Genomic DNA, 23306 nt, shown 5'->3' on the forward strand with positions numbered 1-23306 from the left:
GCCACCACAGTAGACCCCGACGTGATCAGATCGGAAATCTTTGTCACTGCATAAAAAGAAGTATTACTACTTAGAGCCAAGTGAAAATGAAAAACACAAGTATGAAGTGAAAAGTACAGTGCTTTTGGAGTTTAGTAGAAAAATATGGAGGTTGGCCCGGACTAATAAGGGCTCGACTGATCCCGCTCTTAACCAAGATCATCTCGGGATAGGTCCAGCTATTGATTCAAAGGCCTGACCGGAGGAGTTTCTGAAAATTCTCTTCTTCCACATCTCCTGAGGAAGGATCCTTGGCCGCGGTGGGTGGTCTCCACAAAAAATCCCTGAGAAAGTCTTCGGCAGGGACGAAGACAAAATTATGCTTTCACTCCTTTATAGAGGAGGGAGCGTCTACAACTAATTTCGGAACGCTGGAACTTATGTTGCCGAAGTAAAACCAACCCTTCTCACTCCCGCTGTTCTTGATTGTATAACAGCGGCGGAAGATGTTGGCTATAGGGGTCAGTTTCAGACCTCGGCAGAGCAGTTCGAACTCGATGAGGATTCGAACCGCATTGGGGACCAATTGGGTTATCCTTACGCCCCAACACCTCAGCACGTTTCGAAAAAATCTGGTGATCGACATCCTCAATCCGAGTTCCATTTGGTCGAGATAGATTGCCACCCTTCCCTTCGGGGGCCGCTCGGCTGACTGATCAAGCTGAGGTGGATAGATGCTGTAATTTCGCTGAAATGGATATTTATGTATTATTTCGGCCGCCTGAACATTGCCGATCACACTGTTGAAGTGCGGAAGTTGCCCGAAGTCCACAGTTGAGAGGTCTGGCAGAGTAGCTGATTCGTGTGTCCCCTCGTCGAGGGGTACCTCAGACCCAAGGTCATCATTATACAGGATCTCGGGGGCCAGTGTATCCTTGTCCCTGCGACGCCTCCAACGCTGCCGACCCGTCGGATTCCTCTCCCGGGCTGGAAGAAGTACATGCCTCCTCTTCAGATGGGTCAAGCCTTTCCGCTGTACTGAAGTTCGGCCTTACCGTCTCCTTGTGTGTACAAGCTGTCTTATCCATAATCAAAGAAAAGAAGTGAAACTTACTCTTCTAACCTGAGTTCTGAAAATTGCCGAGGTGAAAGTACTGGCAGGTTTTACTTTGGATGATTAAAGATTTTCGCAGTAGAAAGTAAAGAGTGACGGGTTTTACCTATTTATAGACCGATAGTGGGGAGATGGAAGGACGGTACGTTTGGGGTTCCCTAGGACTCTCTCTCCTCATTAATAGATTGCCATTAGTCTCAATTGTTAGAGGCGTGCCCGTTCAGAGGCCTGTCATTAAAGCTGCCAACCTTCTTATCATCTTCCCCTTTAACCTTATCTACACGCCTATGACGTGTTGTCATTACAACTTGCATCTAGGAACTGTTCGGAAGCCTCGGAAAGCGCCGAGCAAGTCCTCCCTCCCCGAGGCTTGAGGGGCTTAGTGAGGATGGTCATCTCAGATAGGTTAGAGCCGATTCGATATTCCTATCTGTGAGCCTAGGTTTACCTGTAGTGTTCACCTCGACTATCTTGTACTGCCTCGGGTACCACGTATCCCTGAAAGATCGAAATAAGTTGGACTTCTGTTGGCTCAGAGGGAAGTGAAGAGGCACCCCGCAACCGAGGTGGTGTCCTAAGATTTGACAACCCAGACCAGTGGATGTGACCCCTGACACCCTGACCACTGATCTGACACTTTGCCCACTGCCCAGTGGTCTAGTCAAGAGGATATGCTGTCTAAATCAAATGTCCAGGGACCTGAACCTTTCCCTCCAAATTGTCCCCTATAAATAGGAGAATCTTCCTCTGAGAAAAAGGACGACTCTCTGGTAACAAAAATAGCTCATTCTCTCTTTAAAAAAGTATTCTTGGCATTCTCATATAACTCCAACTAACTTAATCTTCGAAGATAAACCGGTGACTTAGCCCCGTCTCCTAACACAACTGAGCAGGTGATCCTGGTGCAGTGACCCCTTAAAGAAGGAACACCCTAGACCTCTGAACTACCTCGTCAGGTCATAAATCACCTCTTCACACCTCGAATGAAGTCTAATGCCTGACTTTGGTTCAGTCGTAGAGCCAAAACTTCTGTGGATTCCGATAGATTAGTCATACCTTCTTTTCCTCGATCCAACTCCATTCACATACTCCGTTGCCGATAGAATTTATACTTAAAATGGTCAAAAAGTCATTAAACTATACATTTTTAATTATTCAGGAACTAACCGGAGATAAAAAATAGACCAGGAGTCGAAAGTAAACAACGACGACAGTTTAGGGGCTCCCCAGATTTTTTACTCAAAAATTTAATAATTCATTTGGCACTAATAGACTCGTAAAATTTGTCTTTTATAATTATGTTATGATCATTAATGCAACTATTATTTTGTATTATATAGTAGTTTTTTTTAATCCATTTTAGGGTGTTGTACTAATTTTATACATTACAAGAACCATTTCCTCCCCGCATGCATTTCAAGTAGACGTTGCTCATTTGCTTATGATACTGAGCGGAAAATGGGAGAATTGTGAGCTGTTTCTGCCTTTGGATGCTCGGGTAGAATTTGAAGGTCGCCCTCCGTGGAAAGAGCCATGCTCCCTGAGGAGATTTTACTGATATGCTATGCACCTTCTCTCTTTCCTCGATTGGTTTGTAGCCTACCAGATTGTTGGGGTGAAAATTTTAAAAATCCGGTACTTTATAGAGTTGTAGAATGTTGAGGAGCATGTTGACTTGGATGATTCAATCATGACTAGATCCTGGAATCAAGAGTATATGTCACCCAGAAGAAGATTAAAAAGGAAAAAAAATGATCAAGAATATGCAGGGAAGCAGCTGATGCTATGGGTTTCTTTTCAAGCAGCCGCTGCATCAACTTTCTATACAAATCGCAACTATTTTGTGAACTAAAACGCTCAAGACAAGTCCTGCACTTTTGAATTTGAAGACATGGGCTTCAACTCCTGAACTGATAAGGATGATCCTTCAGAACATTCTTAACTTTAGTATTTAGTGATCTTAAAAGATTGGAATATAACGTATTCCACATCATCCAAGATAAACAAAATGGTAGTATTGAATTGAACTCAAGTTCAGTTATATTTTATAGTTCCGTTTTTTACAACTGAAGGCTATTTTACCAAATAACGATATAAGATAGTGAATTGTTCCATGCAATGTGAAATTAATTGTGCACACGCCGTAGACACCACTTCACAGGTTGTACAAACTAAGTGAAATAATGCAATTCTTAATTCAGTTTGGGTAACCGATGCCTACAAACACTCTTTACTAGGGGTTTCAGATGTTAGTAGTATTTTTTGTAACGGTTTGTCTTGTGTACTTTAGGTGCTAGATTTTTGGAAAGGTAAGAATAATTACTGAAACTGTATAAATGCAAGGGGTAGGTAGTGATTGTTAGCAAATGTGCATGTATGGTAGGTTATATGGAATTAAAATGTCTTAATGAGTATCTATTGAACGCTTGTTAAATAAATTTTTTTGAAAAAGTTTAATTAATTCAGAAACGTGTAAGGATGCATTAATCGCGGCTGTCTGTATTACCATGGTAAGTTAAGTATGATTTAAGTGTATATTACCAATTGTTCATTGAGCACTTGTTGGAAAAATTATTCTCACATACTATTTCGCGTATTCCACATAATTCATGAGATATTGTGTGCTAGTACCAAATCAATTCTGCAATTTATTTTGGAAAAGATTTTATTGGCTAATCGAGGCTAGAGATGCAATTCAATCGAGCAGCTTGACTCGAACTCGTGAGTAGTTCAATCAACTGCTTGACTTGGGCTTGGTCAATTGCGAGTTCGAGGTACTCGACTAAAGTTTCGAGTCAAGCTCGAATATGTATATCATATACTCGAGAGCTCATTGAATTCTACCGAGTACTCGGTGTCACATTTAATTAATATATTATAAATAATTAAATTATCTTTTTAGGTTAATTATTTGCAATATTTATGACCCTAACAATTTCTTGAGCTCGAGTACTCGACCTTGATATCGAGTTTGCCAATTTCTTGAGCTCGATTGAGTCGAGTTTGAGACTTTCTAATTTTACGTCGAGTCGAGCTCGAACTTTGTTCAAACAACTTGCTAGCTCGAGTTTGAGTACTGTTACTAGACATTGAATTTAAGCTTGAGTATAGCGATACTTGAAATTAATTCGACTCCCTAATTGAGGCAATAGATTGCTCGACTGAAACCAACAATTTCCCAAATTTAAGAGGAAATATTTACAATTGCTATATATTTATATTTTGTACAAATGATTCACCATATTAGTTTTACCATCTTCTAATTTGTAAAAAACTTTACAAATTATGGAGGAAGAATTAATCTACAAAGACTACAATTGTTCCTACCCTCTCTACCTCAAAACTAGCACTATAACAATTGAAACAGTGATCCTTCAAAGCAGAGGCCCCGGGGGTGGGGAGGAGGAAACAGACTTTCCAAAAAGATACCCCCAAATTTTACATAAATTTTAAAGAGACCCGAACCGTTTTAATCATACATGGGTCTACCCCTTCAATAGACACACATGCCGGCTTCCCCAAAATATCAACTACTACAGTTCTCGAATAGCTTCAGTCCCCAGCAAAAACATCCATGGCTTCCACCTGAATCATTAATCCTAATCCATCTCTCTTTTCTCATTCTCTGCATAAAAAATCGCCCTAATTGGCTTGGCACTGATAGAATATTTTGATTGAATAAATAAGTATAAAGCATAAGCGCCCCTCCCATTCAAGTATCAGAAAGATGGCGGCGGCGGCTCCGGGGCAGCTGAATCTGGAGGAGTCGCCTTCATGGGGGTCTCGTAGCGTTGAATGCTTCGAGAAGCTTGAGCAAATTGGTGAAGGAACTTATGGGTTAGCTTCCTTTTTTTATTTAAAAAAAGAAAGATTGTGTCTTTTACTTATTATTTGGTTTTTTTTTGAATTTCAAGAGTGAAAATTTACACGTCACGATTTCTTAGGTCGTATGGTGAATTTAGATTATTATTTTTTTGTGTAATTTTGAATTGCATTGTTAATAGATATGGTTGTTTACTTTTTCCTTTTTTTTCGGTTGGGGGGTTATATATCATATTGATATTTGGGAACTTGTTCTGTTGCCTTGTTTTATCTTTGGTCGAGTTTTTGTGCGTTAGTTTTTGGGTATTTTATTCATCTGTTGGGGAGTTACTAGTTTTTAGGGGCCATCCACGAATTTTCTTTAGCTATCTTAGAGGGTCACAGAGTATATAAATATCCAGTTATCTATGCATGAGAAAGTACCAGGCTGTCAATGCCAGATGAGACCAATGCTGTCCTATTCCATTTAGGACTGTATTAGAAGTTAACAGGTTTTTGTCATCAGAAAAGTTTGGAGATAATGAAGTTCTTTGTTAAATTTTTAATTTGTAGTAATCCAGAGTCAAAGATTAATTATCCAATGTTGTAACTCGATAGACTTTGATTATGGAACAATAAGTAATCCAAAGCTGCAAAATTTGGTTTTGGTGATACTGTTCTTTTGTCTCTAGCCTTCATATATTGGTACATTTGGGATATTGGAAATTTTCTTGTTTCGTGTGCTGGGAACGGACACTATGGTTAATTCATAGTCAGTTGACATCTAATTGAATATTAAGATAACTAGCTGTTTTGATGTATTGATCGATAATCCCATGCATATGCTGTTCATGAGATCCTAAGATTTTGGATGATTTCAACTTCACTCACTTGTCATAATTTATGATTGGATTCTTTGTTTAGCAAAGAGTTTCTGTAAGAAACTTGCTGGAAGTATCTTAATACTGATGTTTCAATTAAACTTTTCTGGACTAGTTGGTTGCCCAGTCTCATAACATTTCCATACCTTCTCACAGTCAAAGAAATTCATCTTTAGATAATCTTTTTCCTCTTATAAAGTTGAAAGCAATGATATTATTGGCAAAGAGTTCTGAAGACTCAATATCATGTTCATTTTGCCGACTATAGGATCCCTTAGGGTCCGTTTGTTTCGGGTGAAAATGTTTTCAAGGAAAATATTTTCCTAATTTCCCGTGTTTGGTTGCACAAAAGTTACTGAAAACATTTTCCTATGTAAAATATTTTCACTCATCTTATGGAAAACAACTTCCCTTCCAAACTTACTGAAGTTGTTTTCCGAAATGCATGCATCCCGCCTATAGTATGTTCCAAACTTACTGAAAACATCTTATAGTATGTTCTTTTTTTTTTTTTAGTGTAAACAGGAGGACTCGAACCCAAGACCTTTTCTTTACACTCCCTCTCCCGTACCACCCAACCCTCCCCCCCCTAGTATATTCAAAATAAAAAAAAAACCTCATCATGCTCATCCTATACTAGTAATTAATTATGTATAATAGGGACATTCTTTTCTAGAGAAACTTTCAGCAGTGAGAGTGCAAGATATATGTCACAATAAGCATTGCATGTGATTGATATTTGACACTAAATGGCCAGCAATTTGTTTATTGGTTAAGGAGATATTTTTTATTCATATATACATTTCTCCAAGATTTTTTAAAGTTAAACAATGAGATAAATTTTCTTATTTTGCATGGGAAGAAGTATGTAGTTATAATGTGTAGAAAGTAAAGATAGAGATAAAAGTGAAAATATTTCAAAAGTTAAACAAACACCAGAAAAATGAAGTAAGAAAATATTTTCAATACGCTAACCAAACACCTGAAAATGATGAAAGGGAAATGATTTTCATGGAAAATTACTTCCACGGAAAATATTTTCCCAAGGAAAACATTTTACTTCCAACCAAACAGACCCTTAGTGTGTTTAAGGAACCGAGAAATCCATCTTGAGCGACACAATAGCAGCCTCAAAAAAAAGAACAAGAGAAAAAAAAAGCCCTCCTTAAGGAAAAGAAGAAAACATGTCTTCCTAAGCCCGAGAATACAGTGTAATCAGAAGTTTGTAAGCTTCCCTTCACTAATGGATCTTCTTCAAGGTGATCTTTTTCTTCTCTGAAGAGGGTATAGATATCCTTTGCCTAAAAGAAATGACATACCTGTTGTGGAGCCTTGACAAATCATGCTTCGTGAATATGATCAAACTATTTATGTTGGCATTATGCCCTAGTAGTCGTTTAAGTTTTTCTACATACAATATCAACTGCTTTAATTTGCTAGTTGCACACTAATTATAAAATAATGCATCCGCTATCATTTTTTAAGAGTTTAATGTGGCTAGATTAACAAATTAACTTGGTATTCCTAATAGTTGACGGTATTGAAGCTGTCAGTTTGGATTTTCTTTCTAAAATTTTGCTAATTGAATTAAAGGCATTCAGATAGATATCAATTAGGATAAAGTTGAAATGTTTTCTTGTCTCTAGCAAGGTTTGAATGCTATGATTCATACCTACTTGATTGAAGGAAGTGGTCATTGTGTTGATAGCTAAACAATTTTTTGAGCTCAGTATCTTGTTTTTGCAGTAAGGGTCATAGAAAGCACACAACAATCTTCTTAAGTTAACTTAGCTGTATTCTTCATACTCCCCTATTTAGCAAAGAGGCAAAGTCTATTGTTTTTTGTGATCTATGAGCCAATGTGTTGGATGCATGATTATCATTTGTCGAATGCTATTAAGGTTATCAGATTAACTTCTGCTTTATCGTCTGTAGTGTTAACATCCTTGCTAACATATGTCTAATGACTAAACTACTTGATTGTTGCACTAAAATTTTTGGCCTTTTTAGTTGTGTTTTGTTAGATTTGCTTTTGACGGTTGTAAAGGTTTCCTTCTCTTGTGCCTTTTGGGTGGTTACATGAATGTTGATTATTGTTTGTATTTTTGTTATCAGATCATTCTAGGATGCTTAGCTTCCCTCTTTCTTTTCTTTTTATTTTATATTTTTTCTTTTTAGTCCATGATTTTTCTTTTGCCTCTCAAATTTCCAGCCAAGTATATATGGCCAAAGAAAGAAAAACTGGAGAAGTTGTTGCTTTAAAGAAGATACGCATGGACAATGAAAAAGAAGGGGTATTGTTATTTTACTCAATTTCTTATTTTCTTTAGCTTATGTCATTTTAATTTCCTTAGCGGATTAATGGTTATGCCTCCTCTTTTCAGAACGCTCATCATTGAAGTAACGACTAAATTCTGATTTTTTTTTCTTGCAGTTCCCTATAACTGCCATTCGTGAAATAAAAATTCTAAAGAAGCTGCAGCATGAAAATGTTATTAAACTGAAAGAGATTGTGACCTCTCCTGGTACATCCTTCTCCATATGTTCAGAGTGGTTATTTAATTCATAAACATCAAACATTTACCATATGTTTTGTTGTCTTACGTATAACAAACTCTTTTTCAGGTCGCGAGGCAGATGAGCAAGTGAATCAAGGTAACTAGACGTGCTGAAAATTTTCAAGTTTGTGTTTCCTGTTTCTGTGAGAATTCAATGACCCTAAACTCCCAAATACTGAAATCGCATATGGTATTTTATTTTTGAAATGCAGAAGGTAATAGATACAAAGGCAGCATTTACATGGTTTTTGAGTATATGGACCATGACTTGACGGGACTTGCTGATCGTCCTGGATTGAGATTTACAATTCCACAAATCAAAGTATGTAACCTTGGACAAGGAGGATTTACTCTTTATAATGAGCATCCGTCACTTTTTTTTTTATCAATCCATCACTTAGCATTGTTCTAATAATATGTTTTTCTTAGTGTTATATGAAGCAGCTGCTTACTGGCCTTCATTACTGTCATCTCAATCATGTGCTTCACAGAGATATCAAAGGTTAACCTTTTTATTCTTTTCTAAACATATTATCTAGGATTTCAGGTGTGCATATGATGCTATGTTCTGTTTTTGGGTTTGGCAGGCTCCAATCTGCTCATAGATAATAAGGGAAACCTGAAGCTAGCAGATTTTGGGCTAGCACGATCATTCTCCAGTGATCACAATGCCAATCTCACAAATCGAGTAATTACTCTCTGGTACAGGTAATTAGACCAAATAGCAGTCGAAGGATGATGATTTTCCTTATAGCTGGACCATGTCTTTGATATTATAACTTGATTTTCAATTAAGAAAATTTATTCTTCTATGTATTGAGCAGACCTCCAGAGTTGCTTCTTGGAGCTACGAAGTATGATTCAGCAGTAGACATGTGGTCCGTTGGCTGTATTTTTGCTGAACTTTTGCATGGAAAACCAATCTTACCTGGAAAAAATGAGGTTAGGCATACACCTTGAGTTGTTGTAGTCTTTTTTTGGCATTTTTTTCATTATATTTTCTTTAAGAAAAATTTGTCTTATCTTACTTTTTGAATTGTATTGTTATATCTTATTTATCTGTCAAGGAATCTTGGAAGAGTTAAGGAGATGGTGTTTTGTCTTTTTCTTACAATTGCTTCATGAAACGAAAGAAAAACTGTCTTATCTTACTTTTTGAATTGTCATATCTTATTTATCTGTTAAGGAATTTTGGAAGAGTTAAGTAGATGGTGTTTTGTCTTTTTCTTACAATTGCTTCATGAAACGAACTTGGATGATTGTCATGATTATTTATTAGATTGGTTCAATTTGTATACACTAGGAGAAAGAATATGGAGCATTGTTGGCTTTTGGAGCATCCCAAAAGCTTTTAACTTAATAATTAGCCCATGTTGAAAGCTTTTTACTTCCATTTAACTTTTTTAGCACATCAAAATCCTGCTAAAAGTTGGTTGCATCTTTAAGGGCTGAGTCATCTGTCATAATCTTCTGTGTACCTATAAGAACGAAACCTGATCTTTACCATACCAAGATTTTTGAATGCCACGAAATAGTGCTCAAGCTTGGAAACCCAAGCACTCATTATGCAGTCTAAGCATGGAATCCCAAGCAATTATCTGATGGTACACTTCAGAGTTGCATGAACTGGTTGAGCCAAATGCTGTTTGGCCCTTTACTATATGCCCTTTCTTCAGATTGCTTTTGTGAACTACTAATTGCAACAATACTGTTTGAATGAGTTCAGGATTACAGTTTTTGTAAAGGATTTGGCAATGAGTTTTTTTTTGTCAAGTTTCGTGTACAAGTTTTTTAACAGCTTTAGCTACAGTAACATCAAAAAACTTCTTAAAGATTATAAAATACGCACCTCAAAATACCCAAAAACACACGAAAAATTTCCCTTCTTTCCTTTCTTCTTCTTCCTCACCCACCTCCTTTTTTTTTCTTCCTTTCTTCTCTCTCTCCTCCTCCCCTTATCTTCCCCTTTTCCCCTCCCCCTTCCCTTCTCCCCCTCTCCTCCCCTCTTCCCTGCCACCTCCTGCCCCCTCCCCCTCCCTCTCGCTCCCTCTCCCTCTCCTCAGCATGACCCTGGTCGCATGACCTGGTTGCGCGACCAGGGTCGCCCGGCTGGCAGTGGGGAGGGAGGGAGAAGAAGATCAATGGTGTGGGGGAGAAGATGAGGAGAAAAAAGAAAAGGGAAAAAAAGGAAAATTTTTTGTTTGGTTAAAAAGGAAAGTTTTTACACACCTCAAAAAGTTTTTCTACAAATTCTACGGTAAAGTTTTATACAAACACCTAAAAACTCACTTGCCAAAAGTGGCCATAATAAATTCTCCTTCTCTCAAACTGAAGGACTTATCAAATCGTGGGAAATGACATGATAGTTCAAAGTGGCAATGTAAGATAAAAAGGAAAATCAGGAGAAAAATGCATTTGACTGAACTTTTTACTGAATAGTTTGTCTACTGGGATAATAGAAGTTTCTCTAAATCTGTATCCATATAGTTTCACAAATCACGTTATTAGTTCCTGTGTGAACCTCTTAGCAAGTGGATTTTTTCTTCTTTTACAGCTAAATCAATTGATTGATTTAGTTCTTTCATAAACTATGATTTTTGAACTATCTGGGAGACACCAATCAAGTGATCTCTAAGCTGCTCTATGTATACATAATGTAGTTTTACTACACCTGAAGCTAGCTTCTTGGTTATGCTTTATTTGGTTTGGTCTTAGCTATTATAATGTATGTGCTTATTGTTATTGGAATGCACCCATCAGAAAGGAGGAACTGATCTCCTAGTTATCAAGACAAGTCAAATTGGACTATTGTTAACCATGTAAAGTTCAAATGTGATCCTTCTCATTTTTATGGAGGAGAGCATTTAAAATTTTCATCTCTCCCTTACTCCATTTCTTTGAGGGTTTGCTTGATAGGAGAGATGGGGTGCACCTGGGGTAGGAGATCATGTTATAAAGAGGCTTGTAATAGTTTTAGTTGCTTAACCTAACTGATGGTTCACTAGTTTCGATGCACATTTCCTGTGTTACATTGTAGAGTTGGCATGGAGAAGTGCTATGAAGCCTTGATCACTCCATTGTATTTCGGTTGAGCAACTATGTAATTGGTTGCATATTGCAGGTAGACACTTCGGCTTTAGAAAAAGACAAAAATATACTCTTCTTTAAAAGATTCTCTGATTATTTGGAGAAAAAGTAGTATGACTCCAGATTAGTATCACTACCAACGTACAATAAGTTAGAAGGCCACTGCTTCTAAGTCGAGAATAGTTTCACTATTTATTTTGGACACAAACGGGAGATTTTTCCTTGGTGTAATTGCTTCAAACTTATCAGAGTAATAAATGGTTTGAAGCATTTGGTCTCTTCCTGCTTACTTTTTTTCTTTTTTCTGTTTCATGGGTTGAAGGGAGCTTATTTCTGTCTTCTGTTTTTAATTTTTAATTGCAGCCTGAACAATTGAACAAGATCTTTGAACTCTGTGGCACCCCTGATGAGATTAATTGGCCTGGTGTTTCCAAGATTCCCTGGTATAACAAGTTCAAACCAGCAAGGCCAATGAAGAGGCGAATTAAGGAGGTCTTTAGACAGTTAAGGAAACAGTTTTATAATTTTCTGACTATTACTATTTTAAATTGCAGTGCATGTTTGACATTTTGCTTGTGCAGTTTTGACTCCCATGCTTTGGAGCTACTGGATAAGATGCTGTGTCTTGATCCTTCCAAGGTATCTCTCCCAAATGATATGTTTGATTTAGGAAGTGGAATAAAAAATAATTAACTGTTTAGCTTTTGTAACACTAGTTGCAGTAATAGTTCCAATCGTTTTTCTAGGACAATGAATCTTGCTTGTGAGAGATAGCATAGTGCAGCACTAGTGCTCAAAAAACCTTACAAAAAAAGGACTGCAAACCTCACGAATAGCATTTTTGGCAGTTCCTTTGCCCAAAAATCATTTCTAAAAAGTTTGAGCGTTTGTGGATGGACATTAACTCACTGGCATTTGCATGTTGAAATATGGGTGTCTTTTGTAAATCTTCTTGTGTTTCCTAGAGCTGATTCTTAAATTATTCTGCTTAGCTGTGCTAATGTATTTTCTCTTTAACTTGTACTGTTCTTTGACGTTACTTCTGCCTGAACTTTTTTAGAGAATATCAGCACAGGAGGCACTGGTTGCTGAGTATTTCTTTGTGGACCCGCGGCCATGTGATCCAAGGAGGTATGTCCTATGAACTGTCACATAAAGTTAGCAATATAACCATTTGAAAACACCCATTAGCCAAATAAAGCCTTTTGAGATCCGGTTGTTTGCATGCTACAGTTTGAGGATCATATGCATTGTTTATTCTAAACTGAAACACATTTTGCTCAAAAATAGGAAGACAGGAAGTAGAAAGTAAATTGGGTAGTAATGGTGCATTATACTTATTTGATCAGGGAAGAGGAGTCAAAGGGGTTATGCAAGCTATCTGCCCTACCTTTTCCTCTTCTTCCTGCCTCTGAAGATTTTGGAAGATGAAGAGTGAGTGGACCCTTGTCATTTTATGAATTAAGAAATATAAAGTACTAGTAAAAATAGGGGTTACAGCATGAAGGTGAAAATTTTTTAATCTCCTAACTTAGTATTGCACCCTGCTTTCTTCTCCTTGGGAGTCAATTCCACTGACCAAACATAAATGGGTAGATATATATTGTTTCAATGTGAAACACACTTGTTTCCAACCACCTTCTTGCCAGAATTAATTATATCTATGTGGTCTCATGCTAGTTTCAAAGAAACTTCTTGGTGATTACAGTATCCAATTCCAATAGATTTCCATCCTTAGTCATGTGAAAAGCTGTTTTCATCTCTTCATTGCAGTTTGCCAAAGTATGAATCCTCACATGAGTTCCAGACAAAGAAGAAAAGACAACAGCAACGACAAAATGAAGAAATGGCCAAAAGACAGAAGGTGCAACACCCACATCAACATGCTCGCCTGCCTCCTATCCAACAATCTGGGCAAGCAAATCCTCAACATTGGGCTGGACCAAATCATCCTATGAATCCATCCCAACCGCCACTATCATCAGGACCCAGTCATCATCAGTATGGGAAGCAGCATGGTCCTCCGGGAGGCCCTAGTCGATACCCTCCTGGCGGAAACCCTAGCAGTGGCTTTTATCCAGATCGTGGGAGCCAAGGAGGAAGTTATGGCAGCGGTGCATATCCAGCCCAGGGAAGAGGACCACCGTACCCTGGAAGCAGTTTGCCTCCGGCTGCTCAACGAGGAGCTGCCAGTGGATATGGTGCTCCTCCTAATTACTCCCAAAGTAATCAGTATGGAGGCTCTGGTGCTGGCAGACCCAATTCCATGGCTGGTAACCGGAACCAGCAGTATGGTTGGCAGCAATAGAGTTGTAGATCAAAGTAGGAGCTAGATATCAGGGAGTCAGTAGAGTTGCCAGCAAAGGTAAAGATTGCACATGACTGCAGCCACAGGTTTCTCATAAGAGGTATGGCTGATTAAGTCAAGATCCTGTACAGTACAGATGCTGTTTCATTGACAGTTAATTTTTTTTTTTTATTGAAACTGGTTGAAGGATTCTCTTCATCAATCAAAGGTACAAAATTTTGTTGGTTAGACATTTTGGAGTATGATTTTTCCTTTGGAATAACAGATGAAGCCCTTTTTTAATTTTTTTTAAATTTTTTTTTTTTAAATTTTTGTCTAGATGTTCTTGTGTTTTTCACTTAAAGAATCAAATCATAACCATCTTTAATGTTATGATTTGCTTACATCTCATTCCTACATGGGATTCCTCCACATTGGGAGTTCTGTCATGTTCCTCCTCCAATTTGTTTGGAAAGCAATTATGTCTGCAAGTTATAAAGAAGTCGTACATCCTCTTTGTAAAACTAGTATGGAAACCTTAAAAGCTAGTAAAAGAGAAAAGGAAAAAGGAAAGCAGAAATCGAGCAGGAAAAGGACAGGCTGAAAGGAGTTCTAGTGTACTACTAATCCTAGAATTAGGAACAATAAATGAATGATGAAGCTGATCTTGCAGGATTCGGTGAACCCTTTTTATGCGACTAATGCTGTTACTTTTTATACAGTTTGGATGACAAAAAACTAACAAAACAAATAAGAAATCAGAAATGAATTAATAGGTTTGTTATATCCTTTCTATTGATACAAAATGAACATAAGTTTTTCTTCTTTTTTTTTTTTTGTTTTGGGGGTTAATCTGAGCTTATCCAGTGTTTGACTTGATTTAGTGTATGATCATGTTTTCACTAAAAAATATATTTCAGTTTACGAATAATACTTCATAAAACTGCATGTTGTTTTACAAATAAATGATGGTTTCAAACAAAAACACACACACACACACACGCACGCACAAATGCTACCACATTTCCTGATTAATTTGTAGGACTCTCACATTCTAACTGCATGTTGTGCTTGATGCCACTTTTATGTTTTCATTGCTCTCGCATTCTATTCTTGCCCTCGTACTTTTCACTTTTTTTTTGCTTTATAGAAGCTACTTTCTCAGCTTTATCAACGTCTTTAATTTTTTTCTTGCAAAGAGCAGTAAGTTGCATTAGAACTGACGCCAAACAATTGGTCTGATATGGTATACTGGATATTGTTTTTCTTTCTTTCTTATATTCTCCCGACTGCTTATCACAAGTATTCTTTCATCAAATTAATGATTGTTGCTTAAGAGAACGAGATACACTTCAGTTTCGAGAAATTAACACAAAAATCTCAAGACACCAATGAATTTCCTTTCCTTCTTTGGTAGTCGCATTAGGATCAGAAGATGATCATGGAGAAGATTCTTAACGACAATAGACATTAAGGCATGGTATAACTCCTGAATTTACCAGGAAGTGAAAGACAGGTAATACAGGTCATTTTAGCTCCAGGATGCATCATTCAGTCTAGTGAAATCCAAATCTTCAGCCAAAAATGCACAATGTCCACTAACACAAATGAGGAAGATAGCATCCCTCTTTTTTCCCACCTTGACAAATGTAAAATGAAAGATACAAAGGCAGACAAATGAAAACGCCCCTGTAGCTGTGTGTTTGATAGAAGTGTATAAATTTGGAAGTCTTTCCTCCACCTAACTAATAAGAGCACAAGAAGTATCATGATCCAGGGCCTTTATGAAAGATATGGGCTCTAGCCAGCAATCAGCATCAACTTCCGCAAGATTATTATTAGGAGGATTAACTTTTACGTTTACTCCACCTCGAGAACTATCTTCATGAACTCATAAACAAAATAGCTTATCGCTGCTGATGGCAGAACCTGAACGTTAAAGACATAAACTACATCTATCAGCCAGTCAATAAGCAGAACCAGTAGATTACAATTCCAAGACAGACAGAGGCATATGCATAAGATACCTAATCATAGCGAAATAACAGATCAAGCTCAAAATCAACTATTTTTACAAGTGGATGGAAGCCAAGCAACAGCTGTGTAAAAACTACAAGTAATTGATAGATTACCTGGGTGTTTCAAAAGTCAAGCACAATCAAGTTGGGGAATCAACTTGACTGCATGGATGATGCACTGCCTCAGTTTATCAACATTCAATCAGAAAATCTAGAATCTTCCTGTGCAGTTTAACAATAGCAAACTATTTGATTACATTCATCCGGGTATTACTATTCTATATATTTGTGAAGTATGCAACGATCCTAATGCCTCATTTAGCATGGGATTAAAACTCCGCAATTTGCTTAATGGTTTAAATTAACCATGAAAAATGACCACATTCAGTTGGGAACAAAAATAAACTCTTGAACCTACTATAGCCACTAACTTTTACGTGCATCTTAACATCAATCTTTATCATCTACATTACATATTTGTAATACTGCCTAAACAGTAGAATTGAAGCAAGAAGTACAACAGTTACCTGTAGCAAGCTAGGAATCAGCCCCGCATAAAGTGCAGGAATACCACCTTGCTCTACTATCTTCATGCAAGTTCCCAAAGCACTCATTTTTGTAGCTCGAACTTGCATCTGAAGCTGTCTTCTAACTACTTCAAAAGGGTATGTAGCAGCTTCAGAACAAGCACCAGCAATCGCCCCATATATTAGTGTCCTCACAGGACCCAACTCCAGTTGTTCTAAAGCATTCAATTCTTCACCTTGTTGTTTCATATGTTGAAGCCGTTTCCGACCTTCTGGTGAATGCAGATAAGCAGATTTTAATATGTCATAAACTCCATAGAAAACAGCGCCTGAAGGAGCCATGCTTACGATGGATGGAAGTAATCCCTTGTAAAGAGAAAAAAACCCCTCAGTCTGGACCATGTGACGAAAAGCACCAATTACACCGCCCAAGGCTTCCCCTCCAGGAGCTACCATTACAGTCCTGATCTGTGAAAGAGAAGAACATTGAATCATGTGCAGAGAGTGGCATAAATTGGAGAAAAGCTATTAGAAGTACTTTTGCTGCTTAGCATAAGTGCCATAATCAAATTATAATAGCCACGTAGGAAGAATTCAGACTTTGGCTACCACATGGAAATTGTTTACATGGTAGATATCGTTTAAGGCCCCAATTACTGCCTCTAAATATCTACAACTCATAACCACAGCAGTGAAGTATGTCCAGATAAGAGTCGATACAGAATTCGGACCTTGAGGTATGCCTGCTGAAATTACTAGTCTAATGTCTTCATGTTCACAGCACTAGTTGGTGTTAACAGAGGGATAACATTACTTTCATTTTGATACGTACAGCAAATTCCCAGAATGCTAAAATGCAACTTACAGTGTCCATAGGTATGCAGAGCACAGTAGCAGTGATTCCAGCAGCAGCACCAGCAACAAACCTTTCAAAATGTGTTGTCTCCTCATTACCAGACATTCTAAGCAACTGATTTCTGTAAGTATCATAAGCATAAAAGTTGACAGCCTTAAAGGGAGCTGTCCGCAAGATGTTAACAAAATTTCCTTTCCAGAATCCTTTCAGCCCTTGAGTGGCAGCAATAGTTTTGATCAGCTCAAATAGATTTTTCTGTTCACCACGAACTATGTATTCCAGCTTTAGTCTCTCAAGTGGTGCCACAAAAGTTCTGATATATCAGAGCAGAAGAGCAAAGAAATGAATTCATAACTAGGTAAACGAATGATCCACTAAACTAAAAAGGACAAAATACATGAAGGGCTACAGAATGATTCAAAAGAAAGGGCTGCTTGGTGACAACTCGCTTATGGTTCTACGGAAATTTCAAAGAGTTGAGTACCTAAGACTAAGAGCTCACTTTACAGACCTTTCACAATATCAGACTGGAATAACATGGACAAGAAAGCAGAGAGGAGAAAAGGCTTGAAATCTAAACTAGGTGTTCAACTTGAACCGGTGCGAGACTTGGTAGCTTTCAGATCCTAGGAGAACTCCACCAATAATGCCATGGTCAAATTTATGCATAATAACTATAATCCTAGATTGTTGAAACTTCACATTTGGGTCATCCAAACTAATCTTTGGACACACAACTAACAAAGTTCAAGGATTTGAATTTTATACATGTATCTGGCCAATGATATAAGTTCATTAAGCTATGTCAAACAGAACAGCATCTGTTTAAAAGTCGCAAACTTTATGCTGTCAAACAGACGCAACAGAGCCAATCAAATGCTAAACTACTTAAAACTGATCATGAATCAATGCCAAATTAACTAGCAGACAATTTAACCGAGAGTGCGCACTAGGTAAATCCAGCCTCGTGCAATAGCCCGCCAACCACACCGAGGGGTAAGACGCACTAGGTAAGCCCTGTGCGACGGGCGGATGTTCCAAGAGACGTTTGAACCTGGGTTGGCAGAAAGATGACACCAACTCTACCATCTCGGCCAATTAACCCCTTTTATCCTTAAATCCTTCGTAAAACAATACCCACACAAAAATGTAGAAGATAATATACATATTACAGCAAAAAAAATTGCATTCTTTATTGGTTCAACAGAAAATTGCATCAAATTCAATCACAATCAATTCAAAGAAAATTTATAGCTGCAATGTGAACAATTAATAAAAGAAAAGTGACAGAATTTACGGAGTCCAGCATTTGAGCTAAGCCGTATGGGAAAAAATTCAGAATTGTAAATCTATACCCTGTAACAGAAAAAGAGAAAGGATGGGGGAAGAAAAAGTTCACCTAGAAACCATAGCAGCCACAGCACCAGCCCAAAGATGCTTAACAGTATTCAAAGCCTTTCCTTTTACTTCTCTCACCTTAGATTCGCCTTCTTTTTTCTTCTCACCTTCTTCAAACGCCGGCGTTTCACACTCCACACTCTTGCCTGCATCTTGCAACAACACCTCACCAATCCCTTCTCCACCTTCACCTCCCTTTACAGTCGAAAGCGTCACTGACAAAAACCTCCCGCTTCCGCTGCCGCCACAAGCAACGATCCCTCTCCGGCGACTCCTCCTCCTACTCCTCCTATCACCACTACATGAAACTCCGACCAGACTAAGAGAATTCGACGAATTGTTCGGATTCACTAATGAAACAAATGATGACGGAATCGAAGGTTCCAAAAATAATCCTCCACCGATAAAACCATTCAAATGCAGCGAAAAATCGTGGGCTTCAGCTAAATACTGTACTTGTTTTGATTCTAATGAGTTCGCTACTAAATTCTTGAGCCAAACTTCCAAATTAGTCATTCCCCAAGAAGAAAAAGCTAAAAAAAAAAACTGTATCTTTCTATACCTTTTCTTTCTTTATTATCTTGAATATCAAATGGGAGTTCAGGAAATGTTATCTGGGGTTAAAATCTAGCCGGGTTTATGTTGGGTGACTAGAATCCACAAGGGATGGGAAATAAAAAATAATAATAATTAAAAACTGTATCTTTCTTTATCTTTTCTTTGTTTATTTTCTTGAATATCAAATGGGACTTCAAGAAATGGTATCTGAGGTGAAAATCTAGCTGGGTTTTGTGAGTTGGGTGACTAGTATTTATGAGGGACGGATTGAGGCTTGAAGGAGAAGAGAGGAATGGAATAAAAGGGCGAAGGCGAATAATGGAAACTGGAATGGGAATAGGAATATGGGAATCAGAAATGAGAGGGATGGGCTGAATAATGGAGGAATGAGAGAAGAAAAGAGGGCAGGCAAAGGCACCATTAGTAGCCGGGAATGGGAACTTGCATCGCCCAGCAGGTCACCCTGCGGGCGATGCATTTTCTTGACGCCTGAGAAAGGAAAGTGGCAGTTCCCAAATATTCGCGAGTACTTTGGTTTTGGTTTAGCTTTTTCAAGATAATTTTTGTTGTCAGGATGCCTTGTTTTGTTTTGTTTGGAAAGGATGTGTACAGATATAATACTGCAAAATACAAATTCCAAAACAAGCAAAAATTGAACCAAAAAAAAACACGAAAGCTGTGCCTTTCTTCCACAGAAGAGGCAGAATTCCTCCCCCCATTTTTTTTTTCTTTGAGTTGCAGGAATTTAAGCACAGTCAATTTTTTGTTCAAACAAAGAAATCAAGTCCAAAAGGTAAAGTTTAGCATGTGAATTTTATTTTTTTTTGTGAGCAGAGTTTTAAGAATCCATCCCTGATCACTTGAGAATACACTAAAATGCAAAAAAAATGATTTGTTTGTTTAGGTAGAAAACTTTGATTCATTCTCCAAAAAATTCATTAACTCAATACATGATATAGATTTCTGAAAAAAAAAAATTTTAGTTACGTAGACAAATGTACACTCTCCATAATGATTAATGATCTTCTCTTAGCCAATGGATCTCAGGTGGCTCCTTTTTTTTGTGGCTCTTAATTAATAGAAAAAATATATGATTTTTTTTTTGGGAGACATGGGTTGATGAACCTTTTGCTTGTAAATTCCATCCGGGGAAAAAAAATTCTTGCCTGTACATAAACTAATGAACATAGAATTGCGTGTCCACGTGTAACACAACTGTTTATGTTCTGTTTGTTTGGATGGGAGTGTTTTTCAAAAACTAATTTTTCAAATACAATAAAAATTTTTAAAAAGTACTCTAAAAGATAATCTAAAAATTAGTTTAATTTTTTTTAAAATTTTTAAAAATATCTCAAAATATATTCTAGAAATTCTTCTACTATTAAATATCTCAAAATATTTTCTGAAAATATTCCAAAATATAATCTAAAAAACTCTGCTACAGCAAAATTTTTAAAAAAGAAAGAAAGAGCATAGTGCATTATATGGTAGGGTTGCCTCCTATTCTTTTATCGATTTCTTTAATGGGTGTCCATTAAACATTCGTTAAGATATGCTTCAAATATTAAATTTTTGAAAAAGTAAGATTTAATAGGTAAAATGTATAAGTGCAATGGTGGATAGTAATTATGAGTGTATGTGTGTGTGTATATCTATATATATATATATATATATGATCAATTAGATAAAATTTAGTATGTTAACGAAATGGACACCCCTTAGAAAAATCCTTCTTTTATGTTATGTTTTGATTCTTGGAGTTAATTTTCATATATTGCTAAGTTGTTGTCTCACTATTGTGACAGTAAGAATTAACTGGCCAATTTGCAACCAGAGAGAATAGGGAATAAGAGAATATGCCCCGTGTTGAAATTTGAAAGGTTCAACTTGGCCCTTGCCTTTGTATTCTATCCTAATAGCGGAATATATATGTGATTAGATATATCCTCCAATATACTCTATAGTAAATCGAGGGGAAGATAAAAGTAAGAGAAAATTTTTACATGGCGTCTCCAAACGTGAAAAAGGGTAAAGATTCAAATTGTTCTTTTTGTTTGTTACAACTTCTTTTTAGTTTAAAGTTACTTACCATTGTTCAAGAATATAGAACCAAAATAGTCTGTTTTTTCTTATGTTTAATTTTCAGTGTGCTTGCGCATGATATAATTTTCTCGTAATTCCTTGTTTCTTCACTTAAATTCATTGATAGAAATCCATTGAGCACAAGCAAATTTTACTATTTATAAGTAATATGCATGCCGCTTCTCTCAAAGTTGCGGGGATTTGGGGCAGAAACGGTTGCTTTCTGCAATCGTTCCGAAACGTTGATGGCCAAGATTTAACCAAAAAAAAAAATGTAAGATTCAGATTTCATTTTATACATCGTTTTTCACACTATGTGTAAGGTCTACAAAATTTTGTTTTATAGTTACACGTTTAATAAAATGAGTTACATCGTATGCAAACTGAGGTACATCATATGCAAAATACACAAAACCAAGTTCCTGTTGACTGTTCCTACCCCAAATCCAAGCTGCGAGGCTATGTTGTCATAGTTCCTTAAAAGAGAGTTGTCTATCAATTTTAGACAAAAATGCTGCAAATGATGAAATTTGAGGGGGTATTCAACATACTAGTGTTTCTGTCTTCTTCTTCTTTCTTTTTTTTTTTTTTTAAAATAAACTTCCCAATATTTCGTGACAGTATCAGGTACCAACTCCTAACTAGTCCGAAATCGAGCACTTTTGAAATCCGAAACCTTCGAACTTGAGACTTGGCTTTGAGGAAGGATCAAGTTTCTTACTACTTGACCTAACAACAGTCGATACTATTAGCCTTTTTGACACACTCTGCCTTCATGCTTAATTAAAAATGTATACGTTAATCGGTGAAAAGTTTGAAGAATTTGTTGCATCCAATGTCACGAGAAGAATGTGCAAAATTTATTTACTCCAAATCCAAAGTGTTTTGTCCAAGAATTCTTATCATAGTATTCTTTCCACACCCAAATCTCAACACCCCCATTAACCCCGTAATTAACATATTATAGAAAGACAACCTTTGTAGGTCCAAAGAATAATAGAGTATGGTCCAATTCATCCTCATCAGAGGAGACAATTCTGCAAGGAATCAAAGTCATTTGATGTAGTTGCCACCAACCAGACTTAGATTGCCCAGACCTGAATCCCAAGAAGTCCAATCCACATAGACAGCCATTATATAAACAGTAAAATCTCTCAAGAGATGACTAACAGGTTACCCAGAATTGTTTGTCAAACTAATAAATAAATCACAACAACTGAGCCCTTTTGATTCATGATATGAAACTTCCACAGCCTTATAATCCTCTCTCGAGGGATCAAAGTAAAACCCTACAAAAGGGCTGAACTGATGTAAGGCAGGGCTGGAGAGATACATGGAAGATGGTTCTTGTATGCAGCAATATTGCTTCCAAAAACATAAAACTTGATTGGATGATCCAACCATCTGAATCCATGTGCTTTTCGGCCAGCTTTAATCGCTGGGCTGAACTTGTAATATGCAACTTTTCAAACATGACAAGTTTTTAAGGACTCCTGGTAGACTTGTGGTGTTGCCGATGAGATTGGACGAAGCCATGACTTGAGAGATGAGGCCATGGCACAATTTACATACACGACACAAATCGAACGAGAGATTTAACTGGTAATCAACAGAAACTTCACAGATGATAACGTCCGGCAAGAAAGCGTCTGAATTTTCTGCAAACTCCATCACCAAGAAATTTTGAGATAATCGACTATATTGAAAGTACGTTAAATTCATGTTCTTGTAGGTTTCCTACCTGTTGCAAGAAAGCTGAACCAAGCAAAGTTATGATTCTCTTTCTATGGTTTTATTCACTATTCCTTTTTGTCCAATTTTCCTCTTCGATTTAGTTTTCTTTCTTCTAATTAGTTTTGTAATACAATGGCAATATTAGCACTCTTATCTTTTGTCAGTGAGACTATTTTGGCACTTGATTCCCTTTGTAATTAGTAATTTTGGGACTATATGGAAGAAGAAGAAGTTGAGGATTAGAATGAGAAATTTTGTCATGAATACCAATGAATTGAAACCAAGCTTTCCAATAAATAGTAGCTGTCTTTGACATATCAGATGAGGCTAAAATGTTATTCTCCAAACATTCCTTGCTTTGTTTTGTGCTCCGGATCATACAAAACCATCACAATCGTTCCTCTCAGCCAAAAACCTTCTACTTTG

General features: G+C 37.1%; 2 protein-coding genes across 3 annotated transcripts; one reads left to right on the plus strand and one right to left on the minus strand.

The window, feature by feature from the left end:
* Nucleotides 1–4680: 4680 nt before the first annotated feature.
* Nucleotides 4681–14010, plus strand: LOC113701728 (cyclin-dependent kinase C-2). The gene is made up of 12 exons (XM_027222490.2): nucleotides 4681–4930; nucleotides 7988–8069; nucleotides 8210–8300; nucleotides 8401–8430; nucleotides 8546–8655; nucleotides 8763–8835; nucleotides 8921–9041; nucleotides 9158–9275; nucleotides 11784–11923; nucleotides 12002–12059; nucleotides 12481–12551; nucleotides 13194–14010. Exons 1-12 carry the CDS (start codon nucleotides 4821–4823, stop codon nucleotides 13726–13728), a joined length of 1539 nt encoding a protein of 512 aa, XP_027078291.1. The 5' UTR covers nucleotides 4681–4820; the 3' UTR covers nucleotides 13729–14010.
* Nucleotides 14011–15264: 1254 nt separating this feature from the next.
* LOC113701729 (probable mitochondrial adenine nucleotide transporter BTL3) lies at nucleotides 15265–19660 on the minus strand. 2 transcript variants are annotated; one of them, XR_003450995.2, is made up of 5 exons: nucleotides 18508–19660; nucleotides 17118–17421; nucleotides 16253–16720; nucleotides 15840–15947; nucleotides 15265–15636 (listed from the first exon to the last, which is right to left on the minus strand). XR_003450995.2 is itself a non-coding variant. In XM_027222492.2 (4 exons), exons 1-4 carry the CDS (start codon nucleotides 19020–19022, stop codon nucleotides 15568–15570), a joined length of 1356 nt encoding a protein of 451 aa, XP_027078293.1. In that variant the 5' UTR covers nucleotides 19023–19659; the 3' UTR covers nucleotides 15265–15567. The 2 variants fall into 2 exon arrangements, 1 of the variants encoding a protein (XP_027078293.1); XM_027222492.2 differs by lacking the exon at nucleotides 15840–15947 and having other exon boundaries at nucleotides 18508–19659.
* Nucleotides 19661–23306: the final 3646 nt, after the last annotated feature.

This window comes from Coffea arabica, chromosome 7e (assembly GCF_036785885.1).
Source record: "Coffea arabica cultivar ET-39 chromosome 7e, Coffea Arabica ET-39 HiFi, whole genome shotgun sequence".
NCBI lineage: Eukaryota > Viridiplantae > Streptophyta > Magnoliopsida > Gentianales > Rubiaceae > Coffea > Coffea arabica.

Coding starts and splice junctions, on each gene's coding strand:
- LOC113701728 (XM_027222490.2), top strand. CDS start 4,821: ATGGCGGCGGCGGCTCCGGGGCAGCTGAATCTGGAGGAGTCGCCTTCA. Junction 8,301..8,400: donor AGAGATTGTGACCTCTCCTG/GTACATCCTTCT, acceptor ACTCTTTTTCAG/GTCGCGAGGCAGATGAGCAA. Junction 8,836..8,920: donor GCTTCACAGAGATATCAAAG/GTTAACCTTTTT, acceptor TGGGTTTGGCAG/GCTCCAATCTGCTCATAGAT.
- LOC113701729 (XM_027222492.2), bottom strand. CDS start 19,022: ATGACTAATTTGGAAGTTTGGCTCAAGAATTTAGTAGCGAACTCATTA. Junction 17,422..18,507: donor GTGGCTGCTATGGTTTCTAG/GTGAACTTTTTC, acceptor CTGATATATCAG/AACTTTTGTGGCACCACTTG. Junction 16,721..17,117: donor TCTGCATACCTATGGACACT/GTAAGTTGCATT, acceptor TCTCTTTCACAG/ATCAGGACTGTAATGGTAGC.